Source organism: Rhyacophila brunnea, unplaced genomic scaffold, assembly GCF_057557595.1.
Source record: "Rhyacophila brunnea isolate RB1 unplaced genomic scaffold, BYU_Rbru_1.0 scaffold_14, whole genome shotgun sequence".
NCBI classification, from domain to species: Eukaryota; Metazoa; Arthropoda; class Insecta; order Trichoptera; family Rhyacophilidae; genus Rhyacophila; species Rhyacophila brunnea.
In genome coordinates this window covers 24,012,983-24,037,984 of record NW_028232796.1, presented here as the reverse complement: position 1 = coordinate 24,037,984, position 25,002 = coordinate 24,012,983, and the positions used below count along the sequence as shown (strand labels likewise).

General features: G+C 32.3%; 2 protein-coding genes across 8 annotated transcripts; both read left to right on the top strand.

Moving 5' to 3' along the window:
* The first annotated feature begins 306 nt into the window (after window positions 1–306).
* LOC147075768 (tRNA (34-2'-O)-methyltransferase regulator WDR6) lies at window positions 307–14,073 on the top strand. Of its 4 annotated transcripts, XM_085942033.1 has the most exons (6): window positions 307–483; window positions 798–1,108; window positions 2,348–2,533; window positions 5,091–7,573; window positions 9,013–9,128; window positions 13,903–14,073. In XM_085942033.1, exons 1-5 carry the CDS (start codon window positions 390–392, stop codon window positions 9,101–9,103), a joined length of 3,165 nt encoding a protein of 1,054 aa, XP_085798159.1. In that variant the 5' UTR covers window positions 307–389; the 3' UTR covers window positions 9,104–9,128; window positions 13,903–14,073. The 4 variants fall into 4 exon arrangements, with proteins under 4 accessions (XP_085798159.1, XP_085798161.1, XP_085798158.1 ...); XM_085942035.1 differs by lacking the exon at window positions 13,903–14,073 and having other exon boundaries at window positions 307–407; window positions 9,013–9,307; XM_085942032.1 differs by lacking the exon at window positions 13,903–14,073 and having other exon boundaries at window positions 9,013–9,307.
* LOC147075767 (regucalcin-like) lies at window positions 11,219–23,678 on the top strand. Of its 4 annotated transcripts, none has more exons than XM_085942039.1 (5): window positions 11,219–11,289; window positions 19,319–19,475; window positions 20,442–20,654; window positions 21,292–21,504; window positions 22,025–23,678. In XM_085942039.1, the coding sequence occupies exons 2-5, from the start codon at window positions 19,319–19,321 to the stop codon at window positions 22,357–22,359; spliced, it is 918 nt and encodes a 305-aa protein (XP_085798165.1). In that variant the 5' UTR covers window positions 11,219–11,289; the 3' UTR covers window positions 22,360–23,678. The 4 variants fall into 4 exon arrangements, with proteins under 4 accessions (XP_085798165.1, XP_085798164.1, XP_085798163.1 ...); XM_085942038.1 differs by lacking the exon at window positions 11,219–11,289 and adding an exon at window positions 17,396–17,540; XM_085942037.1 differs by lacking the exon at window positions 11,219–11,289 and adding an exon at window positions 18,570–18,610.
* The last annotated feature ends 1,324 nt before the right edge of the window (window positions 23,679–25,002 follow it).

Sequence of the window (25,002 nt, the reverse complement as noted above, 5' to 3'; positions counted from 1 at the left end):
ACGAACTCGTATATGACGCCGTATTGAAAAACGTCATCCGAATGTCAGATTTTGCCAGTTATGAGTCGTAGTTGGGTAGTTTTCAATAGTGGCTCCCCCATCTCATTCTCCAGATAAATTTGTAGGTCTGTATCAATTCCATAGAGAATTTCATGTAGAAACTTATTCATATTATCGTTATCCTGAATATTTTATATCAAAGTAGGTATTTTCTACAAAATTCTAATGATAAAAATGTTTTTAAATTATTTTATAGTAATTTGTCAAATGTATTTTGTACTGGTAACCCACCATATTGTTTTTGACAGGACTGACAGCAGCTGTCGAACTGTCAGTTGTGTGAAACATGTGGATTGTTTGTTACTCGAATTAATATTTTCCATGTCGTAATGGACGAAATAAAAACAGTAAGTTTTCACTCAAAACTTATAAAGACTGATGTTACAGCAGTTAAGATACTGCAGTGTGATAGCCTACTAATCGGTACGTAGTTAAAATACACAAACATTGTCAATCCAATAAAGTATTTTTATAGTATTGTTAATTACTAATTTTGGATAATTACAGCAGCACGGTTAAACCGTTCTATAACAATTCAACCTATTGAATACGTCGATTGTTGGAATCGTGTTTATTATTCATCAAAATACAATAAAAATGCATACTTATTAATAATTTTTAATTTGTCTTGCTTTGCATAAATTTCTCTGGTTTGAGTTGTTTGTTTATGTTAAATGTTTTCGGGATGTCTATCTTTTTTTTTTTGATGATATGGGATAATTTTTTTCTTTTTGCAGGCATCGGCGGTACTGCATTGTTATATGAATTATCCAACCAACAATTCCTTGGAAAGAAAGATGTTTTCATTGGACAAAAAATTTATGGCTTTGTACCAAATCCAGACAACGAATGCAATGTTGCTGTCTATGGTGGAAAATTAGTAAAAATATGCTGTATTAAAACGCCTGCGCACAGTGACTTTGATAAAGAGCAACCCATAAGATACTATGATGGTATCCATAATTTCAAATGCAATGACTGGATTCTCTCATTGATTTGGAAAAAGACTAGCGACATTATCGTATTGACTGCGCACAACGTTATCCAGGTATTAAATCCGATTTGTTCGTGGTCGTTTGAAGTGAAATTATTGTATTGAATCGGATTTGAGGGTCGTAGATTAGAATCCTACTGACTGAATAAAAATCATACATTATATTTAGTGGCGACCGAGGGTTTTAAATTATTTTTTCATTGTGAGTGCACTGAAAAATACCCACATTTTCACCGCTGATGGCACAACAGTTGTGCCCTCATTAATTGGACATTCGATATAATTAGCATATTATTTAAATGTGGTAATTAAATAGTAATTTAATGCTCCGCAGTGAAAAGGTTAAATTGAAATCTTTTTGGTGACAAAAACGTTTATAACTCATACATTAATAATCTTTGTTGATTCATGATGTTTCGCAGAACTAATTTTATTACTTCCTGAATTAACTAATCAATATTAAACACACATCCACACGTCATACATAAGCGTTTATTAAATTTTTATGTACTAGGATTCATGAATTCCTTCTTTTATAAGATCTACTCTAAATATTCAAAAGTGAACCTAAACCAAAAGATTACTAAGACTGATGATTACATTTACATTGCAGATTCATTTGTAGTATATTTCACACTCTGGTTCTCTTACATTTATTTAGGTCTGCACTGAGATAAAATTCTAATCCTAAAGGGCAGATATTCAATTAGGTGCTCAGGACATAATATATTGTTTTAAGTTAGCGTGAATGAATCTTTCTGCCCTAAGGGCGCCGAGAAACATATTTTTTAAACGACTCCACAAACCATTTTTAAAATATTTAGATGAAATCACGAAAATGCTAATAGCAATAAATAAATAAGTAACCAAAGCAATGCGTTTAAACAAGCTGACACCATCTTTATTTGTAATACTCATCTGTGCACTAACCCATTGATAAATAAAAGTTTTTGTCTCTATTTCTTTAATATAATTTTACTGAGGTTTTGACTGCGATCCGCTGTCATATCACCTCTTCTCCTGTGTGTGAGGATCCGCTGATCAGGCCGTCTCCAATTCTCTTAAAGTCTATACAATTTTACTGAGTCTTCCGTCTTCCCCAATGCCAGGGCACATTTGAGCTCCACGACATTCTCAAGTACATCTACAAGTCGTAACTCACATGACGTGTGTAATGTCCTCCTGAACATCACATTCATTAAATATTTTGGCCGTTATGTGGCCTGATCTTAGTCTCAATATCAATCAAGTATGACATCTTTGCCTATAATATTATTTGTCATCTATATACAGGTTTGGAGCACCACTACAAATGGTATGATGGTTATTTATAAATGTGATGAAAAATGTATTTTATACTCTGGATACCTTACCGAGCTGAACGATGGAATATTAGTAATGGGAGGAACTGTTTTTTCACAAGTAGTTTTATGGAATTCGCAAAGCAGTCAAGTTCACCAGAGAGTAGCAGGCCACAAGGTAATAAGGGTTTAATAATCTTATTTAAGATAAAATAAATATATTTGTGACGCTACATTTCAAAATCAGCCATGTCCATAATGGATGAAAAGGAGAAAAACAGCTTTTTTGTTTCCCCGTGTACACGGTCGTCAAGGTGAAAGCTTATATTATTGCGATTATAGAATGTTTTAAATTAATAAGATCCACATTATTAGTTTTCATGTAATTTTCATAGATTCTTCAAAAAATGGATTTTTTATATGGACATGGCTTAGTTTGTCACAAAGTCCACGCGGACTTGGTTTATTTTAATATTTCCGTGGCAGCCATTTTACTAACTATAATTGTGTCATTCTTCTGGGCTGGACTTAGGAAATGAAAAAGGGCGAAATTATAAATAAATGTTGATGATAACATAAATTTATTTTTAGAAAATTTTCTCAATATAATATTATTAACATAAGAGGCGTATGCATAGAACAGCAAGCAGTTCAGTTGAGGCATGGTCTAAAAAGATCGTGGCTAGGCGATGCGCGGATTGTGTAAATGACGCGTGCCGAACGAAATATAATATGTCGTAAAAATCCAACATGCGTCCATTTAATGTTATGTTTATTGTTGTATATATATAATAATAGTATATTGACTGACATGTTTTCTTTTTTAAGTACACACGTAAAGTTTTTTAGTCATCTTTACACGATTTAAGAATATTTTCATCCAACGCCATGACAAAACAAATCAATGTGTGGACACCTCAACTGTCCGTCTCCGATTGGCGACTAGTGAGAAATTTCGTCGCACTTACTGTTGAAAGTTATTTGCTGTTTCACTGAAGTACGCTCTTAAATAAACATGCTCGAATAATCATTATTAAAATCTTTAAATTAATTAAGGAGTAGGTACGATGTGTGTGTTTTTTTATGAAGTACAAAGGGTTCTATAAGTCTCGTAAATTAGAATTGTATAAAACCAAATTTATATTCTCAGTACTATGACTAAAAATGTCAAATGCGAAAAATGTCGGAAAAGACACTATTGACACTCACTCACTCAACGGTTCATAGACAACTAACGGCCATGTTGTTGTAATCGCCTTCACTGATTGGCCTGAATGGACATGGTTGAGTGTGATATAATTACTTCAGTGGATATGGGTGAGCTTGAAAAAACTGTTTATCTTTGGCTTCCATTTACTTATTATACAGACGGATTTGGATGGTTTTGATAATGCAGACATGTTAGAAAGCATTAGTTCTTCCGCAAAATCACAAAAAAGTCAAAAATATCTAAAGGTGGACTCGGCTGATTTTGAAATCTAGCGACACATATATATATATTGATATGGCGATAGTAAAAGAAATAAATAAATACGTAAAAGATTTTTCTTAGAAAGAAAATGTAATTAACAAACAAAATCTCATAACTAGTAATATAAAATGTCACAGGAAACCAGCAAGGCATCAATCCACACAATAGCTTCCGGTTTGGCCTGATGTATGGCTGAAACTCCTCCTAGGAAGGCAAGGTTAAAAATTAATAGTCATTCAGTGATAATCAATAATTTTATAAATGCCGCCTAATAATGGAGCCGAAGATATAGATAGCAAAGAAATGAAAGTTAAAAATAAAGATGTAAATAATAATGCTTTCACTATACAGAGATTTAAAATTGTCCATATTGTGAGTCCACATATTATTGGCTAAAAGAAATATGTCGATATGTCCAATTTCATTTTATGTACTGATATTTATTGTAAGTAACAGGTTGATCAACTAAGGCATATTATTCGAAATTGAAAATACATACAATGTAATGGAAAAAGAAACTATCATTTACATACCATTACCATTTACATATTATGTTTAAGACACAAGAAACATTGTTTATTTACTACAAATATTGAATTGTGCTCTCATCGATATAATTATAAAAATGTAGACCTCATGTCAGATGTATTTATTTTGTTTTATTTTCATATATATTTGTGAATCGTGACTTTTTAATGTGTTACTTACACCCATGATGGAGTAGTAGTGGCCATAGGTAACAGCTTAGTATTCACATATTTTGTTTTTAATATTTCAATGAATTAGGTGTATAGTTTACAATAATTCCTTGCATAAAAGGATAATAATATAACTTCCACTCTGTGGAGTCCTATATACTCCGTTTAGGGGTTGTCCATAAATGATTTATGGTATTTTTACCTCCCTTCCCTCACCCATCTTAATATTGCCAGATTTATCAAAATATAATTATTATGTTCTCATAAAATATGTTTTTATCCTCAGTTATAGTTAGTTAATTATAGTTAGTTTTGTAAAGTTACATTTTATATAAACACCCCCCCCCCCCCCAACATAATGTAAAATTAATCATCACATATGAAACTCCCTCCCCCCGTTAAGGCATGATGTCAGTATTATATTGAAGACCCCTTTGGAGTGTAAATGGTTTTATTCAGATTTTGGTTTACCCATCATTCTAGCTATACAATTTCAATGACAGTAGGTAAATTTAGTGAATGATCTGTAAATGGAATGACTGAATTTGTGTATTTTTCTTTTGCAGGGTGTAATATTTTCTGTGTGTTATAGTACAGAAAAAAATCTTATCATTACAACATCCGATGACAGATCGATTAGAATATGGTCAGTTGCCAACAGGTCTCATGATGACAGCAAAACAGCAAGATATTGGACCAATGCCCAAATAGACCCACTGGCAACTCTATTCGGTCACACCGCGAGAGTTATGCGTGGCATCATTGTCGGTGACTTGATCGTTTCCATCGGGGAAGACGGGCTTATGTGCACATGGACATTAACCGGTGATTTGATGAGAAAGACAAGAATTCATCAAGGAGGGTGCTTATGGGCGATGGACAGTGATAAAAATAAGAATATTGTGGTTACCGGTGGAAGCGATTCTGGCGTTTTAATTCACCGCATCGAAAAATCCATTACAAATATTATCGCACTTAATTCGCCCGATGAAAAGTCTGCCTGTAAAAAAGTTGTTTTGACAACTCGCAGTAATATTGTCTGCTATACGGAAAGAGGTGGAATATTTTACTTTGATATGGAATTAAATCAATGGGACTTGAAACATCAGATAACATACGCAAAGTCCTGTCATATATTATCAATATCATTGTGTAGGAAGTTGATTTGTGTTGCTGGAATCAATGGAAATATAACAATATTAGAAGAAACACCTAAATGTAATCTCGAACTCGTTTGTGAGTTGGTTATTGAAGGAAAGTTGTTATCGTTGCATTGGATTTATGATAGAATCTTGATTACTTGCAATGAACACGGAATTTTAACATTGTGGAGCTGTAAAGAAAAGTTTTGTTCGAAATTGGTTGAATATTGTTTGCCGGCTTCGAAAGAACGATGGCTGACAGTGGCCGCAATAAATCCTTTAACAAAACAATTTCTCATCGTTGGCGATAGATGTGGAAACATTCATCTGTTTAAAAATAATTGTAAACTTCCAATACAAACCTTACAGAAAGTTCACGGCAGATTAGGAGTGAACGAAATTAAATTCGATAAGCAGTATGTTGTGACGACAGGTCGGGATGGATCGGTTAAATATTTTCATTTATGTGATGAAAGTAATGAAGAGACTCCTCATCTTGAATATTATCATAATATAAAAGTGCCTTTTGACTGGGTAGAAAAGTTTATTGATACTGATAGTCAAATCGTTTGCGGATTCCATGAGACGAATCTTGTCGTTTGGAGTATGAAAAAGCATAGTTATATCATAGATATTAATTGCGGAGGTGGACATCGGTCATGGGACCTTATAAAAAATATCTCAAATAAGAGACAAAACTTACTGCAGTTTGTTTTCATCAAAAACTTTAAAGTGCATATTTTAACTGAAGATTTTCACGAAAATGATTGCCATGTACTAGAAGAAGGTTTTCATGTAAAAGAAATAAATGATTTGCAGTCTTTAGAATATTCAGTCGATAATTTAAAATATTCTGTTATTATTTCTGCTGGTGAAGATACGGCAATAAGAATATCTCTCTCGCAAATAAATGGAAACAAATTTACTTTTGACGAACTATTTAAAGTAACAAAACACGCTTCTAGTATACGATGCTTGAGTCTTCAAAACATTTGTTCTGATAGTAATAATGATAATCTTAGAGAGAGTATACTCTTTTCTGGCGGTGGAAGAGCGCAGATATGTGTTTGGAAATTGACAATAAAATTAGCAGACAAAAAACCTGTTGTTGAATTAAAAGAACTTTTAAATTATATGCTTAAAGGAACAGATCTGGAGAGAAAAAAGAATATTGCATTTACCAATAATGTTGACATGAGCGGAGAAACAAGATTTATGAGTTTTAATTGTATATCTGATGATTTAGAATTTTTTAATGTCTACGATAAAGATTCTATTAATTATGTTTTATCTGCCGGTTGTTCCGATGGTGTACTTCGAATATATTCAATGTTATATTCGAACAAAACAAACTGTGCATTGAAATTGAGGAAATCAATTATATATCACAAAAAATGTATTTTAAAAGTTTCCAGCTTCGTATTTGAAAAGAGAACAATCCTTCTTTCAATGTCAGTCGATGGAATGTTAATATTCTGGGATTTAAAACAAATTTTAACAGAAAACGAAGAAGATATTAAACCGTTTCATCAAATTAAAATACACAAAGCCGGAATAAACAGTTTTGACATGAGTTTTATAACCGATGACAAAATAATAATTGCAACAGGGGGAGACGATAATTGCATATACCTGAATATTTTTTCAATTTTGTTAAATGGAAAAAGTCATAAATTAAAAATGGAAAACATTTGTGAATGGCGTAGTACGAATACTCACTGTGCTCAAATTACCGGTTTGAAATTGATCAATGATTATTTGATTACAACATCAATTGACCAAAGGTTGACAGTATTACAATGGAGATATATTACAAATCACAAGGAAGAGTTGCAGTGTGAACATATTGGCCAATATCATTCGAGTATTTCTGATGTACAAGGACTGAACGTGTGTAACTTTGACAGGTAAGTTGTACATTTTTATTTTATTACTGTCGATACGGTTAACTTTGTCTGTTGATCTAAAATTGGCCCACATTGCTTGTCTTTTTTTATATAAATAAAGGTACAGAATATAACAATAATGCAAGAAACAGTACTAGTGTAGCTAGAAATATTGGACCATTATGTAAATATCGTTTTTGCAAAATGTATGCTTTTCGTTTATCGAGAAATTTATGAAACAACTGAGGGATCTAGAAACATAAATGGTAGTTTCTAGTAAACAAATAACATTAAAAAATACTTTTTTCAGAAATAATACCAATAAGAAAGATAGACATTTTTAATTACTCACCAACAGCGAGAAACTATCTTATCACTAAAAAACACTCAGGAAAAGGCAGTTTAAGATTTTTCATGCCTTATTAAATGTACTTGTGTCTTTACTGTTTTAATAATTTAGGTTTTATGTTATGAATAGGCTCAAAGTGTGAATTTTACCTGACAGATATTATAATTTAGGTAAACAATCTGTACAGTCCGACTCTGATGTACCAGTAGTGAAAGGTGGAGGTAGGCTGTTAAGGTCCAACGTAAATAATGCACACTAAACTTTGTCAGTCGTACATATTTGTTTTCATTGAACTAAGACTACAAATTGCAGATTATGTTTGTTAGTTTTTTAAATTCATATAAACCCTGCGTAAACCAAGCCGTAATAGATAATAGTCAGAAAATATTCATTTATCTACAAAATATCTATAATTATCTAATGGCCAACTTCTGCAAATGCGCCAGTCGCGTTAGCAATAAATGAGTTAATCATACATCATTTTTGGTTTTGTTTTTTTTCTATTATGGTTTGGTTAAGCAGGGTTTAATGACTAATGAGTTTTAAAATTTGTAGTCTTAATTGAATGAAAAGAAATAATTATAACTTGACTGAGTTTAGTGTGCACTTTTTATGTCGGATCTTGACAGCATACTTCTACCCTTCGCCACTGTGAGGTACAGATTTAAAGTGGGACCTTAGAATAGTTCTGCATTCAAGTGACGACTGTTATAAGGCCCATTTCACATGGGACACCGGTATCTAGACACCAAAGTATCCACTCGACACTGCAGTGGCTAATGCAGCCATACATGTCCATGGTTTTACACGAGTCACATTTCCTGTATTGTTTTATTTATATGGACGCCTCAGTAGCAAATGAGTCAACGCATATTAAAAAGTGTGGGACGGTGTAACGTGGCACGGCACACGAGTATCTCTGTCTGAACGCACCCATTCATTTATGTGTAAATGCAGTTGCTCAACACACCGGTGGCTTGACACAGGTGTCCCGTGTGAAACGGCTCTAAGTTTCTCTGTATAGATAATAAAATGAACTGTGCATTTTATATGCTTTTAATTATTGTGCTATTTCACAATAAAACAGATAAGGTGTCTTTTTTGTTTTCAGAAACAAGCTGTCAGTTTTCATTTTTGGAAAAGGCATTGAAGTGCTCAATCTTGAACTACCGCAAGGAAGCCCTTCACAATTATTATTATGATAAGATAATCAAGTCGCTTAATTAGGTATGGCAAATAAATACAATACAAACTTATTAACCATATATGTATTACATACATATTATAATATTAAGTATACATTGTCATGTATTGTTGTGTTGATACCACAGAATGTAAAATGTTTAAAATAATTATATTTCCTGTATATTTTGTTACCTAATGAAATGTTTTCTTTTTCAATTTTTTGTTTTGGGTTTTATTTGAATGTTTGTGTTCCTTAAATTGTTTGAATTTGGAATTAACACAAACAATTTTCACACAATTGCAGTTTGACTAAGTCATTTTTTCTGAAATTCTTGTAATACCAACCATATTGATTGTAGTAATTCACTCATTTTGTTTATGTCTTGTCAGAAATGCGTATCTTCCATAGAGGTATTAAAATAAAAAGAGTGGCAAGAAATTGATTTTCTCATACAACTGAATAAAGCAGGCCGACAATTGCCGATGAGAAATGGCGATGTGATTAATAAATGCAGGGCATCACAGAGGATTTACTTTGCCTCTTTGACCGTCGTAATAACGTAGACATCATAGATGTATTTAAGGTAGAGATAAGCAATGATTTGGCTTCCTCATAGAACTGAATGAAGCATGCCGACAACAGCCGATAACTCACGAGAAATGGCGACGCGATAAAAAAAATGCAGGGCATCTCAGAGGATTTACTTTTGTCATTATAACGTACCCATATAATATAATGTTAACGTGGAAATTTTGCCGCAAATTGATTACCAACCTGTTTCACCATACTTTTTCGCCATACTTGCCGGCTGCACCATACTTTCATATACCATGCCGCCCCTAGGTAGCCATATAATATAATAGGTAATGTTCAGTGAAGGAAGCATTAAAATAGCAACACTATTGGGATTTTAGTATAATTATATTTGAATGTTGGGAAGTCATTAAAAGATAGGTAGAGTATCCTCCAGATAACCTTGCCATTGTATACAGTGACAAGGATTTGTGTGTATACGCAACCATATAATTGTATTAGTAAAAGCCAGGCACTTGATTAGTTTACTCACGTTTTAATTCAAAAAAATCTATTCCAAATGGCAAGGTTACATGAAGGCTTCTCTAGGTACTTACCTATATGTTTTCCAAAACTAATACTAAATAATAAATATAATGATGTAAATTATAAAAGGATATAGATAATCATGTTATATTAATCAAAAAGAAAGTTTTCATAAAGCTATACACATTAAAAACTAATTATGAAATTCTCACAAATATCCAATAACTGTAATTAATTCAGCCTTTTAATTAGGTGTAACTTTCATATTTGTAATTATTTCGGGTTCTTACAAATAAAGATATAATAAAATAATATTACATAATGATAATCAAATAAAATATGTTTTCTATGGCAATTAATTAATAAACATATATAATTTAGAAAAACACTTTCTGAGAGAGTATATTATAACCAATAGAAAAAATCTTTTTTGAAAAAAGTAAGCCACCCCGACCGGGAATCGAACCCTGCATCTCCTGGGACGGCGTGACATACTAATTGCGACAAATTTTAACTATTGGTCAATTTTAATACCTACTCATCAGCGCTCTTCCAAATCAAGCTACTTTGGCAATCGATTTTTGTTTCTTAAATCAAAGTAGGTAACTATTTACTATTACTTCGATTACTAACCGACGTCGTGGAATTTCTCCAATACTCCAATTAATTAATACATTGAACGCTACGAGGCGCCCAGCGCGTAACGATTAAGGTGGCCATTCGATATAAGTAGCATGTTATTTAAATGTAGTAATTAAAAAGTAATTATCTAGTCAGCAGTCAATGTGTTTTAATCAAGTAGGCATATGGTAGATACCTAAACATAAAAGAACCTAAAATTTTAAAGCAATGTCTAGTAAGTAATAAAATAATACAAAATGTCAAAATGCGCTGAACAAAATGACGTGATGGTCCTTTGCCACACAATCTAAGCCACGTATTATTTTGTAAATTATAAAATATTTACGGTAACTGAAGGGTTAATTGGAAACCAGTTACGACTTATCAACAGGAAATAGCAAGATAACATTAGATTTTGCGAGTTGTGCTTACTAGATAAAATAATACATTTCGTTTTGTTTTACATAGCTGTAGATTAATATTTATTTGAAGATATTCAGCCTTTTGTGAACGCCAGATTGTGTAAGTATATTATCACACCTAATTAAGTGATTATGTTTACTACAATAATCGCTTTTACCGACAAAAACTTCAAAGAAACTTCCACTTACAAACTAGGCATTACATATTTGACTGTACAGTTCATTTCTTTTTTTGTCAATGAAATGTTAAATCCCTGTTTATTGATACATTAGGAACCATTTTTTTTAGGTACGTATGGTGACATACATACTAAGATTGGATATTAACATGTATAACTGGATTCTATAGTAGTAGTACTAACAGTATCATGCACATAACTGAAACACCTCAAATATTCTTTTTTAATAATAAGTACATAAGATTTCGGAATGTACCATTATTCACTGAATATATTAAATTTGGAACAGAAGGTTGATAACTTCTTAATTCGTAAAGATCTCGCCCTAAATTCGATAGATCTGTGTTCGAAACTCATCTAGTCTGAAGATTTTCAGGATTTTTTCGAATATATGCGTTTCTAACAATATTTTCCATGAAAAAAATATCAATCGTATTAACAAAATGGAGGATTTATATTGTAAAGAATCATTGAGAAGATATTTGTCATAAAATTTGTATGCTTTACATTCGTCATTCAAATATCTAAATCAATAATTAAGATTAAGAAAGTGACAATTGTTGGTCAAAAAAGATTCATATGCCCTAAGCTCTGTCTCTACTCGGCATATTAGATACAGCGGCTCTGTCTCCAGGAAATGTTGCTACATGCTACATCAATTATAAAAACTCAAATACTTAAATTCATTATTTTACATCAAAATCAAATTTAAAATTACACATTTTATTATTGTGAACAAGAAGTTACATATTATTATTATTATTATTAAAGAATTAATTAATTATATTATAGTTAGATAAATAATAATAATAAAAGAGTAAAACAAAATAAGTGACAAAAAGTGTAAAATTAAACGATGTATTATGAACATAATATTATATAAACCGATAAAATATAATTATAAAATTTCCTCAAGTATATAAAAACCTCCTCCAGTCCCCTGGATACCTCAAGAGTATGATACACCCCTGTTACAGGCGGGCTTCTCCCGGTGTAAAATAATCATTTAGTAGTCATAAGTCGAAACGTAACCCTGACCTTTAGAAACGGCTTCATAAAACATCTAATCTGATTCCTTGCTCAACTACGTAATTTTTCTTATTCATAAGTAAAGGCCTTCGTCCTGTGTGTGAAAATCACATATTGGGCGGAGGTGTAATTAAGATAAATTTAATTTAATTTAAAAAGTATAAATGATGATGGATGAAAGAGATAATTTTAAGATTAAATATAAGTACTTATTCAAATATAATAAATTTTGCCGCGCTTGCCGGCAACGTTCAAATTTCCACGCGCCTGCGCCGGGGTGGTCCTCGTGATTCGTCAAATCAAAAGCATCACGCGATAAAATTTGGCCAATCACGAGAGTCCTTTTTGCTGGACGGCGTGGGTACGCGAAATTTGGAAAAAAAAAGAAAGTTAGTGAGCGTCCCTTTTCCAACATGTACGGACCTGCGAAACTTATTGTTAAAACAAAATATGTAAACGTGTAAAGAAAATGTAAAATATAAGATAATACCAAGTTACGCACGAGACAGACGTGGTTTCATTTAATTTCAACTCAATTTAAAATTCTTTTTTTTGTGAATCCGGGGTTCGATGGACACCTGAGCTAGCCGCTGGAACCCCGGGTATCTCAAGTACCTACCTAAAACAGGTGACAGCATTACCTCTTTGGTTTTCTCAGGTACTCAGTTGAACAGCATTCACCTGTTTCATCAGTCAAGCGATGACCGATCTCAGCCACCGTTTTCAAAGTAGACTGTCCCCAGGGTCTGAATGTCTCGAAATCCAGGGGACAGACAATATAATTAGATGACAGACAGTCATATTTGTTGGTTTTGTTATACTCAGCCAAAAGAGGTGCTGAACCTCACGATTGAACTGATTTATTCGTGTGAGACGCCGCGAGTTTATCCACCATAGTAGCATCCCAAACCGTACATTTAGCTTCCCAATAATTCAATAATATAATATTATGAAGGGTACACAGCAAAAACAGGCTCATCGACAAAATGATAATTTTGCAGGAGAGCAAAAAGACGACTGAAATCGTTATTGGTTAGAAAATGGGTTTAATATTATTAAGTAAAAGAATATTGATTTCTCATTTATTTTGAAATATAATAAAAGTGGAGAAAACTAATTAAAACATATCCTACGTTTTTGTGTATTCAATACACAATGAGCTGATTTTTGTTTTGACTACACTTTCTTCTTCCTTCATTTATGAAGCAATGAAATCGATTTTGGTAGTTTTAATGTTATCATTCTTGAGCACTTTCTCTGTTAAAAATTGGCATTTAAATCGCTAAAATGAAAACTGCAATGAGCCTATTTTTGCCATGTACCCTTTATAGTATTACAATAAATGTGATATGTATATAATAATAATTATCAATTATTATTAATTATCGATGATAGATATTAGTAATTAATGCATTGTTGAGAACTTGTGATAAAGAAATTATTGTATGATTATAAGATTTATGATTATTGCAGCCATTATGCATGGTAAACATTTATATTTTCAGTTAAATGAATGAGATACTGTTACTTATTGTGAGTGGCGACATATTCTTGAGAATTTGTAATAGATTCTTGAGCTCTATCTCGAATCATTAGGATTATCTAGTATCATCCGAGGCAATATAATATAAGATACACTCACCTTATCATTCATATTCAGTTGGGAACATTTGGACCAAAAGGTAAGAGTACATATTTGTTCTACTCAATTTAATATTATAATATATCCTGAAAATTGTATCTACATAATGTAATTTTTAAAATAATACACTCATACATACCTTGTTTAGCACACAAGGTACATTAAGTAAAATACTGTATAATCAATCATTATTTATTTCCTTATATAAAAAATATCAAAGTCTTCAGTTGAAATTGCATTTTCTTTATTTACAAATTACCGTATTTCCTCGATTATAGACGTACCCTTATTTTTATATACCAATAATAATAAATAAAAACATTATGTAAACTTTATTATAACAGACAAAGTCATACAATCACAAAAATTAATAACATTTCTTCTGGTTACTGGTTCTTGATTGTCTCCAAGTAAAAATAACAGCGAGATAATTCTCTTTATTCACATAATTCAAGACTAGTGTGTGTATCAGTGGCGAAGGGTGAAAGTAGGCTATTAAGATCCGACATAAATAGTGCACGCTAAACTTTGTCAGTCAAATGTAAACATTAATTAAGCAGACAGTCATACAATCACTATAAAAAATAATTTTAAAATAGCCATATTATTTATCTACTATCCACCATCATCAGTGTCTGATTTTTCTGAATCACTTTTCTTTGTCTGCGTCATCCCACAAAATGTCATCCTCTGTGCCATCAAGAACATTAGTGATACAGCATCTCTTGAAAGAATATTCCACTACTGTCTGCGGGATTTTCTTCCAAGCAGCTTCTGCAATTTTAGATATCGGTGCTTTTTTTATCTTACCAGAAGGTGTCAGCCAGGATAATCAGATAATCTTTAAATGGTTTATTAAATAAAACGTCAACTGAACCCCCCCCCCCTCCCCACTACTAGTGATCAGTGATAATTCATCACAACCGCGAAATTTTACAGCGATTGCTTACAACGCCATCGGTTTTAAGACGCACACCAAATTCAGAGACACCCAAATATGAAAAAACATGCGTCTTATAATCAAGGAAATACGGTAGGTACTTAAAACATTGGAATCAATTTGAAATAGTATTGTAATTAATCCGACACATGGTTTGCAAAAAAAAATACGAATTCTATTTGTTTGAATATATAATATATATTTCGTCTCTGTTCTGGCAGAACACACTAACTGGAGAATACTAGTTTTGAGTAAATTTGACTTTGAAGTTGTTAAAATGTTTGAAATGGTCTATCATGTGAGTTTATTAAGTAATCGTAAAAAAGATGACTTTAAAATAAAGACTGTTTATTTATTAAGAAGGTTTCCAGACGGTGAAGTTTGAAATAAGGAACATTTTGGTATAACTATCTCAATATGTCATTTTTTTGAATTAGTGTCTTCTGACATAACAGTGACGATTTGAACTCCCCAAACAAATATTATAATATGTAGGTACTTTTGATTGTTCCACTAGAATCGAACCTTTAAAAAACAAAATAGGGATTCTGACAGCTCTGTTTAGTATTTATAAACCTAATTAAAATACAAATAACATTATAATTAGTTGTGTGTTACTGATAGTTTGTTGGTAATAAGGCCACCATAATTACATAATTATACTGTATTTAATTATTGTTATCTGTCTCTATTTACAATTCAATTATTACTTATATTAAATGAGGTTTTTATGTGTCATGTGAAACTGATTGGTTATAGCATTGGTTTCTTTTCTTCATAGTAGACATATAATGTACTTTCAAATTATAAGAATACGACCACTTCTATTAAAATCAAAATAAAAGTGGCTTTTTAAATAATCGGTTTCTTTCGCATTCTAGTGATAAATGAAATTACCTTTCCCCCTCATTCCCAACCTTTTCTAAAGCACACGTTTCATTATTTCGACTGATAGGTACTGAAAATTTGAAAAAAATTAACAGCAATAATTATCGATCGACAGCATGCTAAAGACCAATACATTTTCACATATTACCTTAGGAAATTAACTGACTAATGGCTTCTAACGCCTTTTTACACCCAATTCATTGGTTCTTGATTGTTTCCAAGTGAAAATAACAGCGAGGTAATCCTCTTTGTTTACATAACGTCGCTATAGAATTGGTTTGTCGAATATCAGTTTTTGTCGAAATCAACCTTTTAATGCAGAATGATTTTTTGTATCTAAATGGACCAGAACCACCCTATTCTCTAAATTGCTTTGTAATGAATACAGCATTCATATGCAGTAAAAACAACAATTTAAATACCTCCATGTATTTAAATATAGGATAATGAAATTTGTTTTTCGTCTCCTGAACATTTGACATTTGGTCTATTCAACAAACCAATCGTACAGCGACGATAATTCAAAACTATTGTGTATATCAGTGATAAATAGTGCACACTAAACTTTGTCAGTCGTACATATTTGTTTTCATTGAACTAACAGTACAAATTGCAGATAGTGTTTGTCAGTTTTTAAAATTCATATAAACCCTGCGTCAACCGAGCCATAATACAACAATAGTCCAAAAATGTTCACCTAAAATTATGCCATTAAATTATACATAATTTTAGATATTTATAGATAGAATAATATTTTTAATTTATTATGGTTTGGTTTAACTCATTTAGTGCTAACACTGCGACTGGCGTGTTTGGAGTAGTTGGCCATTAGATATAATTAACATGTTATTTAAATGTGGTAATTAAAAATTAATGAAAAGGTCGGCAGTGAATGTGGCAGGGGTTACCTGAATTTAAAAAAACTAACCAACAAAATCTGCAATTTATACTCATTCATTGAAAAAACGATTAAGTATGACTGACAAAGTGTACCTACACTATTTTCATCAGATCTCCACAACCTTCCTCCACTATGATGGTTTGGTTTAGGCACGGTTTAATTATATTTTAAAAACTAACCAACACCATCTTCAATTTGCATTATTAATTTAATGAAAACAAACAAGTATAACTGACAAAGTTTACTGTGAACTTACTATCTATGTCAGATATTAACAACCTACCTCCACCCTTCGCCACAGGTGTGTATGATAACTACCTCAGTACATAAATATGATTGACTACCATCGATAGCCGCTGTTAGCTGCCTTGTGCATAGAATAGACCCATAGAAGTTCATATTTTAACAATTAATGACTGAGAAAATGAAAAAATTACTTTATCTATCGTTACTAATCACGTAATTTAGTGTTATACAATAATACTCTCCGGTAAGTATGTTACTCTGTTATCTCATTACAGGTCAACGTTTTTGTCAAATGATACTTGTATAGATAAGAGGTGTTATGTATGTTAGAGAACTTCGTTCTGATTCGATGAGTTATCGATCCAAACATAGGCTTGATAAGACATTTCAAATTTAAAACCTTAACTCATTTGTTAACATTCAATTCAATAAAAATAATAATTAACTCACTTGTCGTTAAATACTTCTTCAAAAAGTGTTATTTTATATTTCATCATAGGAAACGGATTCTGAAGAAAACATTTAGGTAATATTTGTCATATTTCACAAACACGAGTGAAGTGAATTCTCTTCCCTTACCCTAATACAGAATAAATCATTTGTTTATAATTAATTATTTTTATTATAATTGATTTGAGTAATTTTTGGGACCTGGTTTTTGCCTTTCGGCTTCTTCATGTACTATGCGCACAAAACCAATGGCAAATACACACTGACAATGAATGATTATTGTTTATATAGCAATTTAATTTTTTCTTTCTTCTTTTGGCCATTACCGATTCTGATCATATGGGCCTCCACAGAGTGGAAGTTTGTATAAACAGATTTTTTGTTTTTATGAAAAATGGATGTTAGCCACTTGCTCAACCTATTAGTATACTCTGACTCCAAATACATATTCAAAAACAATATATTGTGTATTTGCCAGACCCAGACTCAAATTAATTAGAATTTAAATTCAAATTCAAATTCCACCAAGTACCCTCCACTCGGTCGATATTATTAACTTCTATTATTGATTCAGTAATTTCTTTCGTAAAATTTTATATGAGGGTGTATTGTTATGTTACACCCCCGAATGGTTCCCATTTGGGGATATCTCTGTGTATCTGGCGAGGCCAGAGTCGGTATCAAATACAACAAATAGTAAGAGCTGATTACGAAAATAAATATTAATAAACCGCAAGTTGAACATGGTTGCCGACAAAATTTCATATTGGGAAGTCCGCATTGTGTTTTCGCAAGCGGCCGTATTTGTTTTGTTTTGGCGCGTCAGAACGTGGCCGGCGACCAGACAGAAAACACTGTTCGCTCGAGCTACGTATAAAATAAATTATATAAAATGTAGTAATCTAGTATATAATAAACGTAAATACATCTCGTCGTTTCCGTAACTATTCCGGTGTGTTAATTGTCCATCTCCACATCCCAAATCCAGACGAAAAACCATACTAAAAATAAAAGTGACAGCGTGCTATTCACTTTCGAAAATGGAGGGAAGTGACAGTTACCAATATGGAATTGCCAGAGTAGCAAATTTGCAAGCTGTTTTGTTCAATGTGTGTTCAATCCTGAGCAAGGAACCAACCATTTATGGTAATTAACGTTTTATATCAATTTGATATATTTTTATATAATGGGCGGATTCTAAATCAGCATAAGGTGGCCAAATATTCACCAATTTCGGTGACAACCATTTTTAACACTGCCATCTGTTGATACACAAGAAAGTACATTTTCGATTCATTCATATGGGGTAAGCATCCTAAAGTGGGGGGAATTACGATATAAGTAGCAACCTTTAACAGCTATATTTCAGAAACTAATCAGCAGATGGTAATAAGTGATACTTAGTCGGAAATTTTTAACTATCTAGAGTTATTAATAGCATTCATCGTGCGTAGTATTTAGAAGTGTCAAAAGTTGCAAAAATGTTGGTATGTATGAAACGTATAGTCAAAACCAAGTAAAATAGTGTAAAATGAAGAGAGCGGAGTCTGATAAATCCAAAAAGGATTAGGATGATAAGGACTCACCCCTGCCGAACTCACAAGAAACTGTGTAAATGCGGAAAACTGGCTGACAACAAAGCATTCACTATTCATAAATGTAGTCACTGAATGTAACCATCATTACATTTCTCAACCGGTTACACTAAGACGTATTTTACGTTCAAACTGCCGCCAATTTTCAAAATATATTTTGATATTTCTGCTATTATTGAACCTGACAATTCCAAATGGGATAATAAACTTTGTAGTTGTATAGTTTCGATGTTACAATGTTGAAAAATTTTCTTCATAGATGGGTGTCAAAGTGGAACAAGTAACAGAGCCTGTCGTTCTTGGAGAGGGTCCTCACTGGGATGCTGGCCAGCAATGTTTGTACTATGTGAGCATCTTCGATCACACTATCCATAAATTCATTCCTTCTACTGGAGTTGAGACAAAAACTAAGTTAGGTAAGTATGTATTTCTTTTATTATTTTTTTATTTCATGTTTTATTAACTAGACAGCGTTACTTATGCATATTATATTATAGATGGTTTTGTAAAACTGAGATATTCGGCATTAAAGTGTAGCTTTTTATTAAATGTGTACACAATGGCATTCATTTCAATCCTCTGTCGTGGAAACATAGAAAGAGTATATTTAACCATTCAAATGCCTGGTGGTATTAGTATGGCGGTACCCGGTGGGCTGCGAATTTTAATTAAAAAAACATAAGTATCTTTTTTGAAAATATATTAAAAGTGTATAATAAAGACTTATATTTCGGTTAAGTGATTCCAAGAGATGGGAGTGTGTGTCCAATGTATTAAATTGTTGAAATTAATCGACTGGGGCTAGTATAATGAGTGTAAAGTGCAGCGTGTATACATGTTCATTTTCTATGGCTGGCCTTACGTGCACTGAATTCTTGAGCGCATAAACGCGCTTATGACATACATCCAGTTAAGTAAAGAATTTGGTTTCTTTTATGCTGTTCAGTAATCAAACAAAATTCTGTGTTAAAAAAAAACTATCAATAATTAGATTTACCTGGCTAGGCTGACCTAGGCTTTTTACTGTTGCATAAAGTGAATTTGTGACCTTTGTACTAAGTGGTTAACATCTATTACCCATATTATCCTCGTCGGATCAAACATTGTGATGTAAAGTAAATGCAATTTTTATTTCTAAACATTTTTTTTACATTTTTATCTGATTTATATAAAATGTTCATCATTTTATATTTTTAAGCTAATGAAAAATCGCATACCTACTACTTTCTACAAAATTTCTGCATGCAGAGGTTGGAAACATTTGTGTGAACAATTATTTAGAAGTGTGTGCGCGCGCACGTTAAGTTGGAATATTGGTAGAGTGGGTGTATAAACTGTTTTTTTTATAAAGTAAATCTTCATCTTTATATTTCCTCCTACAGCTGGTAATGTCAGTTTCATCGTACCAACTAAGGGATCTACTGACATGTTTGTCGTAGGCCTCGAGCGCAAAGTTGTGATAGTAAAATGGAACGGAAAATCTGACAGCAATGCCGATGTAGTCACGGAAATTGCAGAAGTGGATTCTGAACATGATTGCCAAACTAACCGTCTCAACGATGGAAAGGCTGACCCCCGAGGACTCTTGTTCGCAGGTAAACTGCTACCTTTTTTTTAATAATTGGCATTACAATTTTTTTGATTCTGGTTGATCGCACCCACGAGGCCATAGTAATAAAAACTATTTACATTCAGTTCTATATCGTATTAGTCATTGAAGACAGGTGGAGGTAAGATCCGACATATATAGTGCACACTAAATTTGTTGCAACACGATAAATATGAAAAGTCATAATTAACAAATTAATGAAGCATCATAGAGGATATTTTTATAATATAGCATTTAAGCAGTAGGAACGTGGAAGCATGGCGGACTGCGGGCTATACACCACATTTTTAACTAATTCAATATAAAGTGACTATTACCGCAAACTGAACTAAAAAGTGGCTTACGCTCTAGTAAATTTTAGAGTTACCACGTTTTTTGCTAATAAGTTTTTGACAGGTCACTATTGCTTACAAACATTTTTTGTTTTGTTGATTACGACAATACTTTTTGGATAAGATGATAGCTTGATAAGAACGGTAATGTTGGCATCTTGCTTTACTTACTTATTTGAGATTTTACATGATTGTTCATCGAAATCAGTGGTTCACAAGAGGTGCCCCGTGAATCTCTTATCGGTATCTTAAAAATATATGATTATTTTACAACCTTTATATTCCTTTCAGGAACTATGGGACAGGAAGATCCCCCGGGACAGTTTCAAATGGGCAAAGGATCCTTGTTTGCGTTTAGAAAGACGGGAGCTGAAAAGAAGGCTGAGAATCTTCACATTTCAAATGGACTCTGCTGGGATGTCGACAAAAATATTATGTACTTTATTGATTCTCTGGAACACAGCGTGCGAGCCTACGACTATGACTTCACGAACGGCAATATGAGTGAGTCGATCAATATTTTTTTACAACTAGAATTTAACGTATCCTTTACAAAATGTTGTTGCAGTACATATTTATCTAATTAATCTTTTCTGTTGCATCTTCAACGAACAGGTATTTGATAAATCTGTGATTATTGTTGTTTTTTAATGTTTATTTGGACCCAGTCGTTCATTTTTCTACATGTCATTTCTAAATCATCTTGTTTTTTGACGACTGGTCCAATCTACTGGCTTCAGTCCAGAATTTAGTTGAATCATCTATTTTCAATTCTGATATTAAATGGAATGTATCTAGTTTTTCTCATCGTTCTGTCCATTCCAACATTTGTTCTCCATCTTTTATATGTATAGTTGTCATAATAAATGCTCCAATCCAATTCGTATGATTTTGTAATAAAAAAATTATATATTTTTAATTAATACTAATTTTCATTTTTCGAATTAGTCCCTTCAAAAGCGTAAAATCAGTACCTACATAAAACGTAATGTATGTAGATACTTATGTAATTACTTGTTTGCAGGTAACCAGAGAGCAATATTCGACATGAAAAAAAATAACGTAGACGGTTTACCCGATGGAATGACAATCGACACAGACGGCAATCTGTGGATCGCGTGCTTCAACGGCTCTGCGGTCATCAAAGTGAACCCAATCAATGGAAAAGTTTTACAGAAGGTTGCCATACCCGCTTTGCAAGTCACATCGGTTGCCTTCGGCGGAAAGAATTTGGACGAATTATATGTCACATCAGCCAGTATGAACATTAAGGGTGAGCAAAAGCCACCGTGCGGCGCAGTATTTAAAGTGACAGGCTTAGGAGTTAAAGGTTATCCGGGACACGCCTGTGTTTTATAAGCACACAGTTCTTAGTTAAATTTGTTATTAAATCTGATTGTTTTATGAATCACCTTGTCAAAGAGAGTAATATAAATTAACATTTTATTGCATCAATTACGAAACACTTTTTATTTTTAAATATTAATAACAATATAATAAAAACTTTATTTTTAAATACAATATAATGACACAATACAAAGCAGTTTTTTATGTATGTCCTTACATTTGTAATACCTACCATCATCAGAGTATGAAACATCTTCAGATTCAGTTTCCGATTCACCTGAGCCACATTTTTGAACTGTCTATATCGGCGATTTTCCATAAAATATAATTTTGAACATTGATGTTGTACACCATCGATCATAAGTCACTCCATGAATTCAGAAACACCAAAATGGAAAAAACATGTGTCTTATAATCAATGTAATACTTTAGGTATATTATATTCTACAGATTGGTTTCTTAGTCAATAGATATTTTGGTTGTCACTGTTATCAAAACAAGATTTTATAGCGCTATATATTATTGAGGACTTTTGCGGGGGTTGGGGTCATAGATATCCAAGTAAATGTAAACTCAATTATTAAACACACACAGGTACTTGATTCAATCAATTTTCATTGAATGAATATGTGTATTAATTAAAGCTCTAAGTACCAAAAAGTAGTATTGCCTGTAGTTACAAAATACTGAGTCATTGCAGTAAAATTTCATGAAGCAGACTTTTTGAAAAATGTGGTTTTACAGTGTGAAGCAATCACGGCAGCTTCTATAATTTTAGGTATTAAGGACTTGCAAGTGTCAACACACCATCGTCAGCCATTTTATATTGAATGAGGTTGACCACTGTAGTGCTATTTACACCATTATAAATAAAACAGGCCAATGGACTTACAACGTCGACGGGTTTAAATATTTTTCTGTATTTTTTTGACTTGCTTGAGGCACTTAGACCATAGTTGAAGTTATTGGCGATAGTATGTAGAACACTTTTCTATAAAAATGTCAGTTTTTTTTGTTTTTGGTACTTAGCGCCTTAATTAATACACGTATTCAAATACGTTTGACAAAAATCAGTATCATTATCATTTGTTTTACAATTTCTACCTCTTATCTACATTCATACATCTGCATTACATATTTATTATATGTACTCAAGATTTACTCTGTAATTAATTTTCTTAATTACACAATATTTTGTGTTGTGTTTGTTTACAACTGTTTACAAATTATAATGATGATAAACATAGATCTGTGTGATAATTTATAATCCGATAAACACTTAAAATGTAATCTTAACAGCTTAATAAAAAGGATGTTTGATTTGAATCTTATACACGGTTTTTATTTCACTATAGACAAAGGCAGATTTAACCATTTGGCGGCCTTACCCGCAGCACCAATTGAGGCCCCATACGTATAAAAAAATATGTCAAATAAATTTTAACTAGAGACCGACAAGTTTAACGTGAGGCTCTGCGGCAATGGGGCAGCTATGCAGCGGAGCCTCACATTAAACTTGTCGGTCTCTACCTACGTAGGTACCTAAAAATGGTGAAAACCTGCATTTCTTAAGGGGGGACATGCTCAGCGTAGGTCAAAATGGAGATTTTATGCTATTTTCAAAGCATGATCCTAGAAATTCCTTAAACGCGTGTTTGAACATGTACCTAACCGAATTTTTTTTTATTTTTTTAAAAACGATACATGTTCAAACACGCGCGTTACCATGTTCTTACTCGTTTGTCAATTTATGGCTACGGCCGTATGTTGTAGCTTAACCACTGGGGAATGCCCATAGAAATGGCGTATTTCAAAAAAATACTACCTTATTCTTAGGTCTATAATTATTATAAAGCAAACATTATTCACAGAACTTTTATCACATTTGAATGGTCAAAGACATAGCTTATAATCAGTATCTTTAGAATTATCTTTAAATGTGTAAATCTTGCCCATTTTTTGAATAATAAAACGCCTAATTCTTGTCAAATTTGGGATCACAGAGATTATCAATATAATTTTTTATCGTAAATATTTCACTATAATTATGTCGACATAAATTTTGCTAATGGTTTTATAAATGCGTTAAAAATTTAAATGATTATAAAAAATCTTAACACCACTGCACATGGATGTACTGAAATATGACTATATTCTAAAACATTAGAGCGAGAGGTTTAAAAGAATACTATTTTATGTAATAAAAATACTTTATCCAGTCATCAACTGTTTAAAATAAATATAAAGGATAATAAGGCTTCAAAATTATATAAATAGATTATCTACAACGTTTAAGGAATGTCTAGGATCATGCTTTGAAAATAGCATAATAACTCCATTTTGACCTACGCTGAGCATGTGGGCCGTTAAATGGACACAAGCAATATCTTCCATGTAGAATAGGAAGTTACTCATTCATTTTTAATGCTCACACTTTTCTTTGCTTCTACATGTAAACTGCAATCCCACACTAATACAGCACATATCGACAGACTTCGTTAATTGCTTCCACAATAAAATTGTATTTCCTTTTAAAAAATACTTCCAAATTCTTCAGTATAATTGATATCTTAATAGTGTGTATTTTAAACTATCGTGATAACTGTCTACACGTAAAAGTGCTGATTGTCTCGCCGATCTTATTCTTCAAGGGTA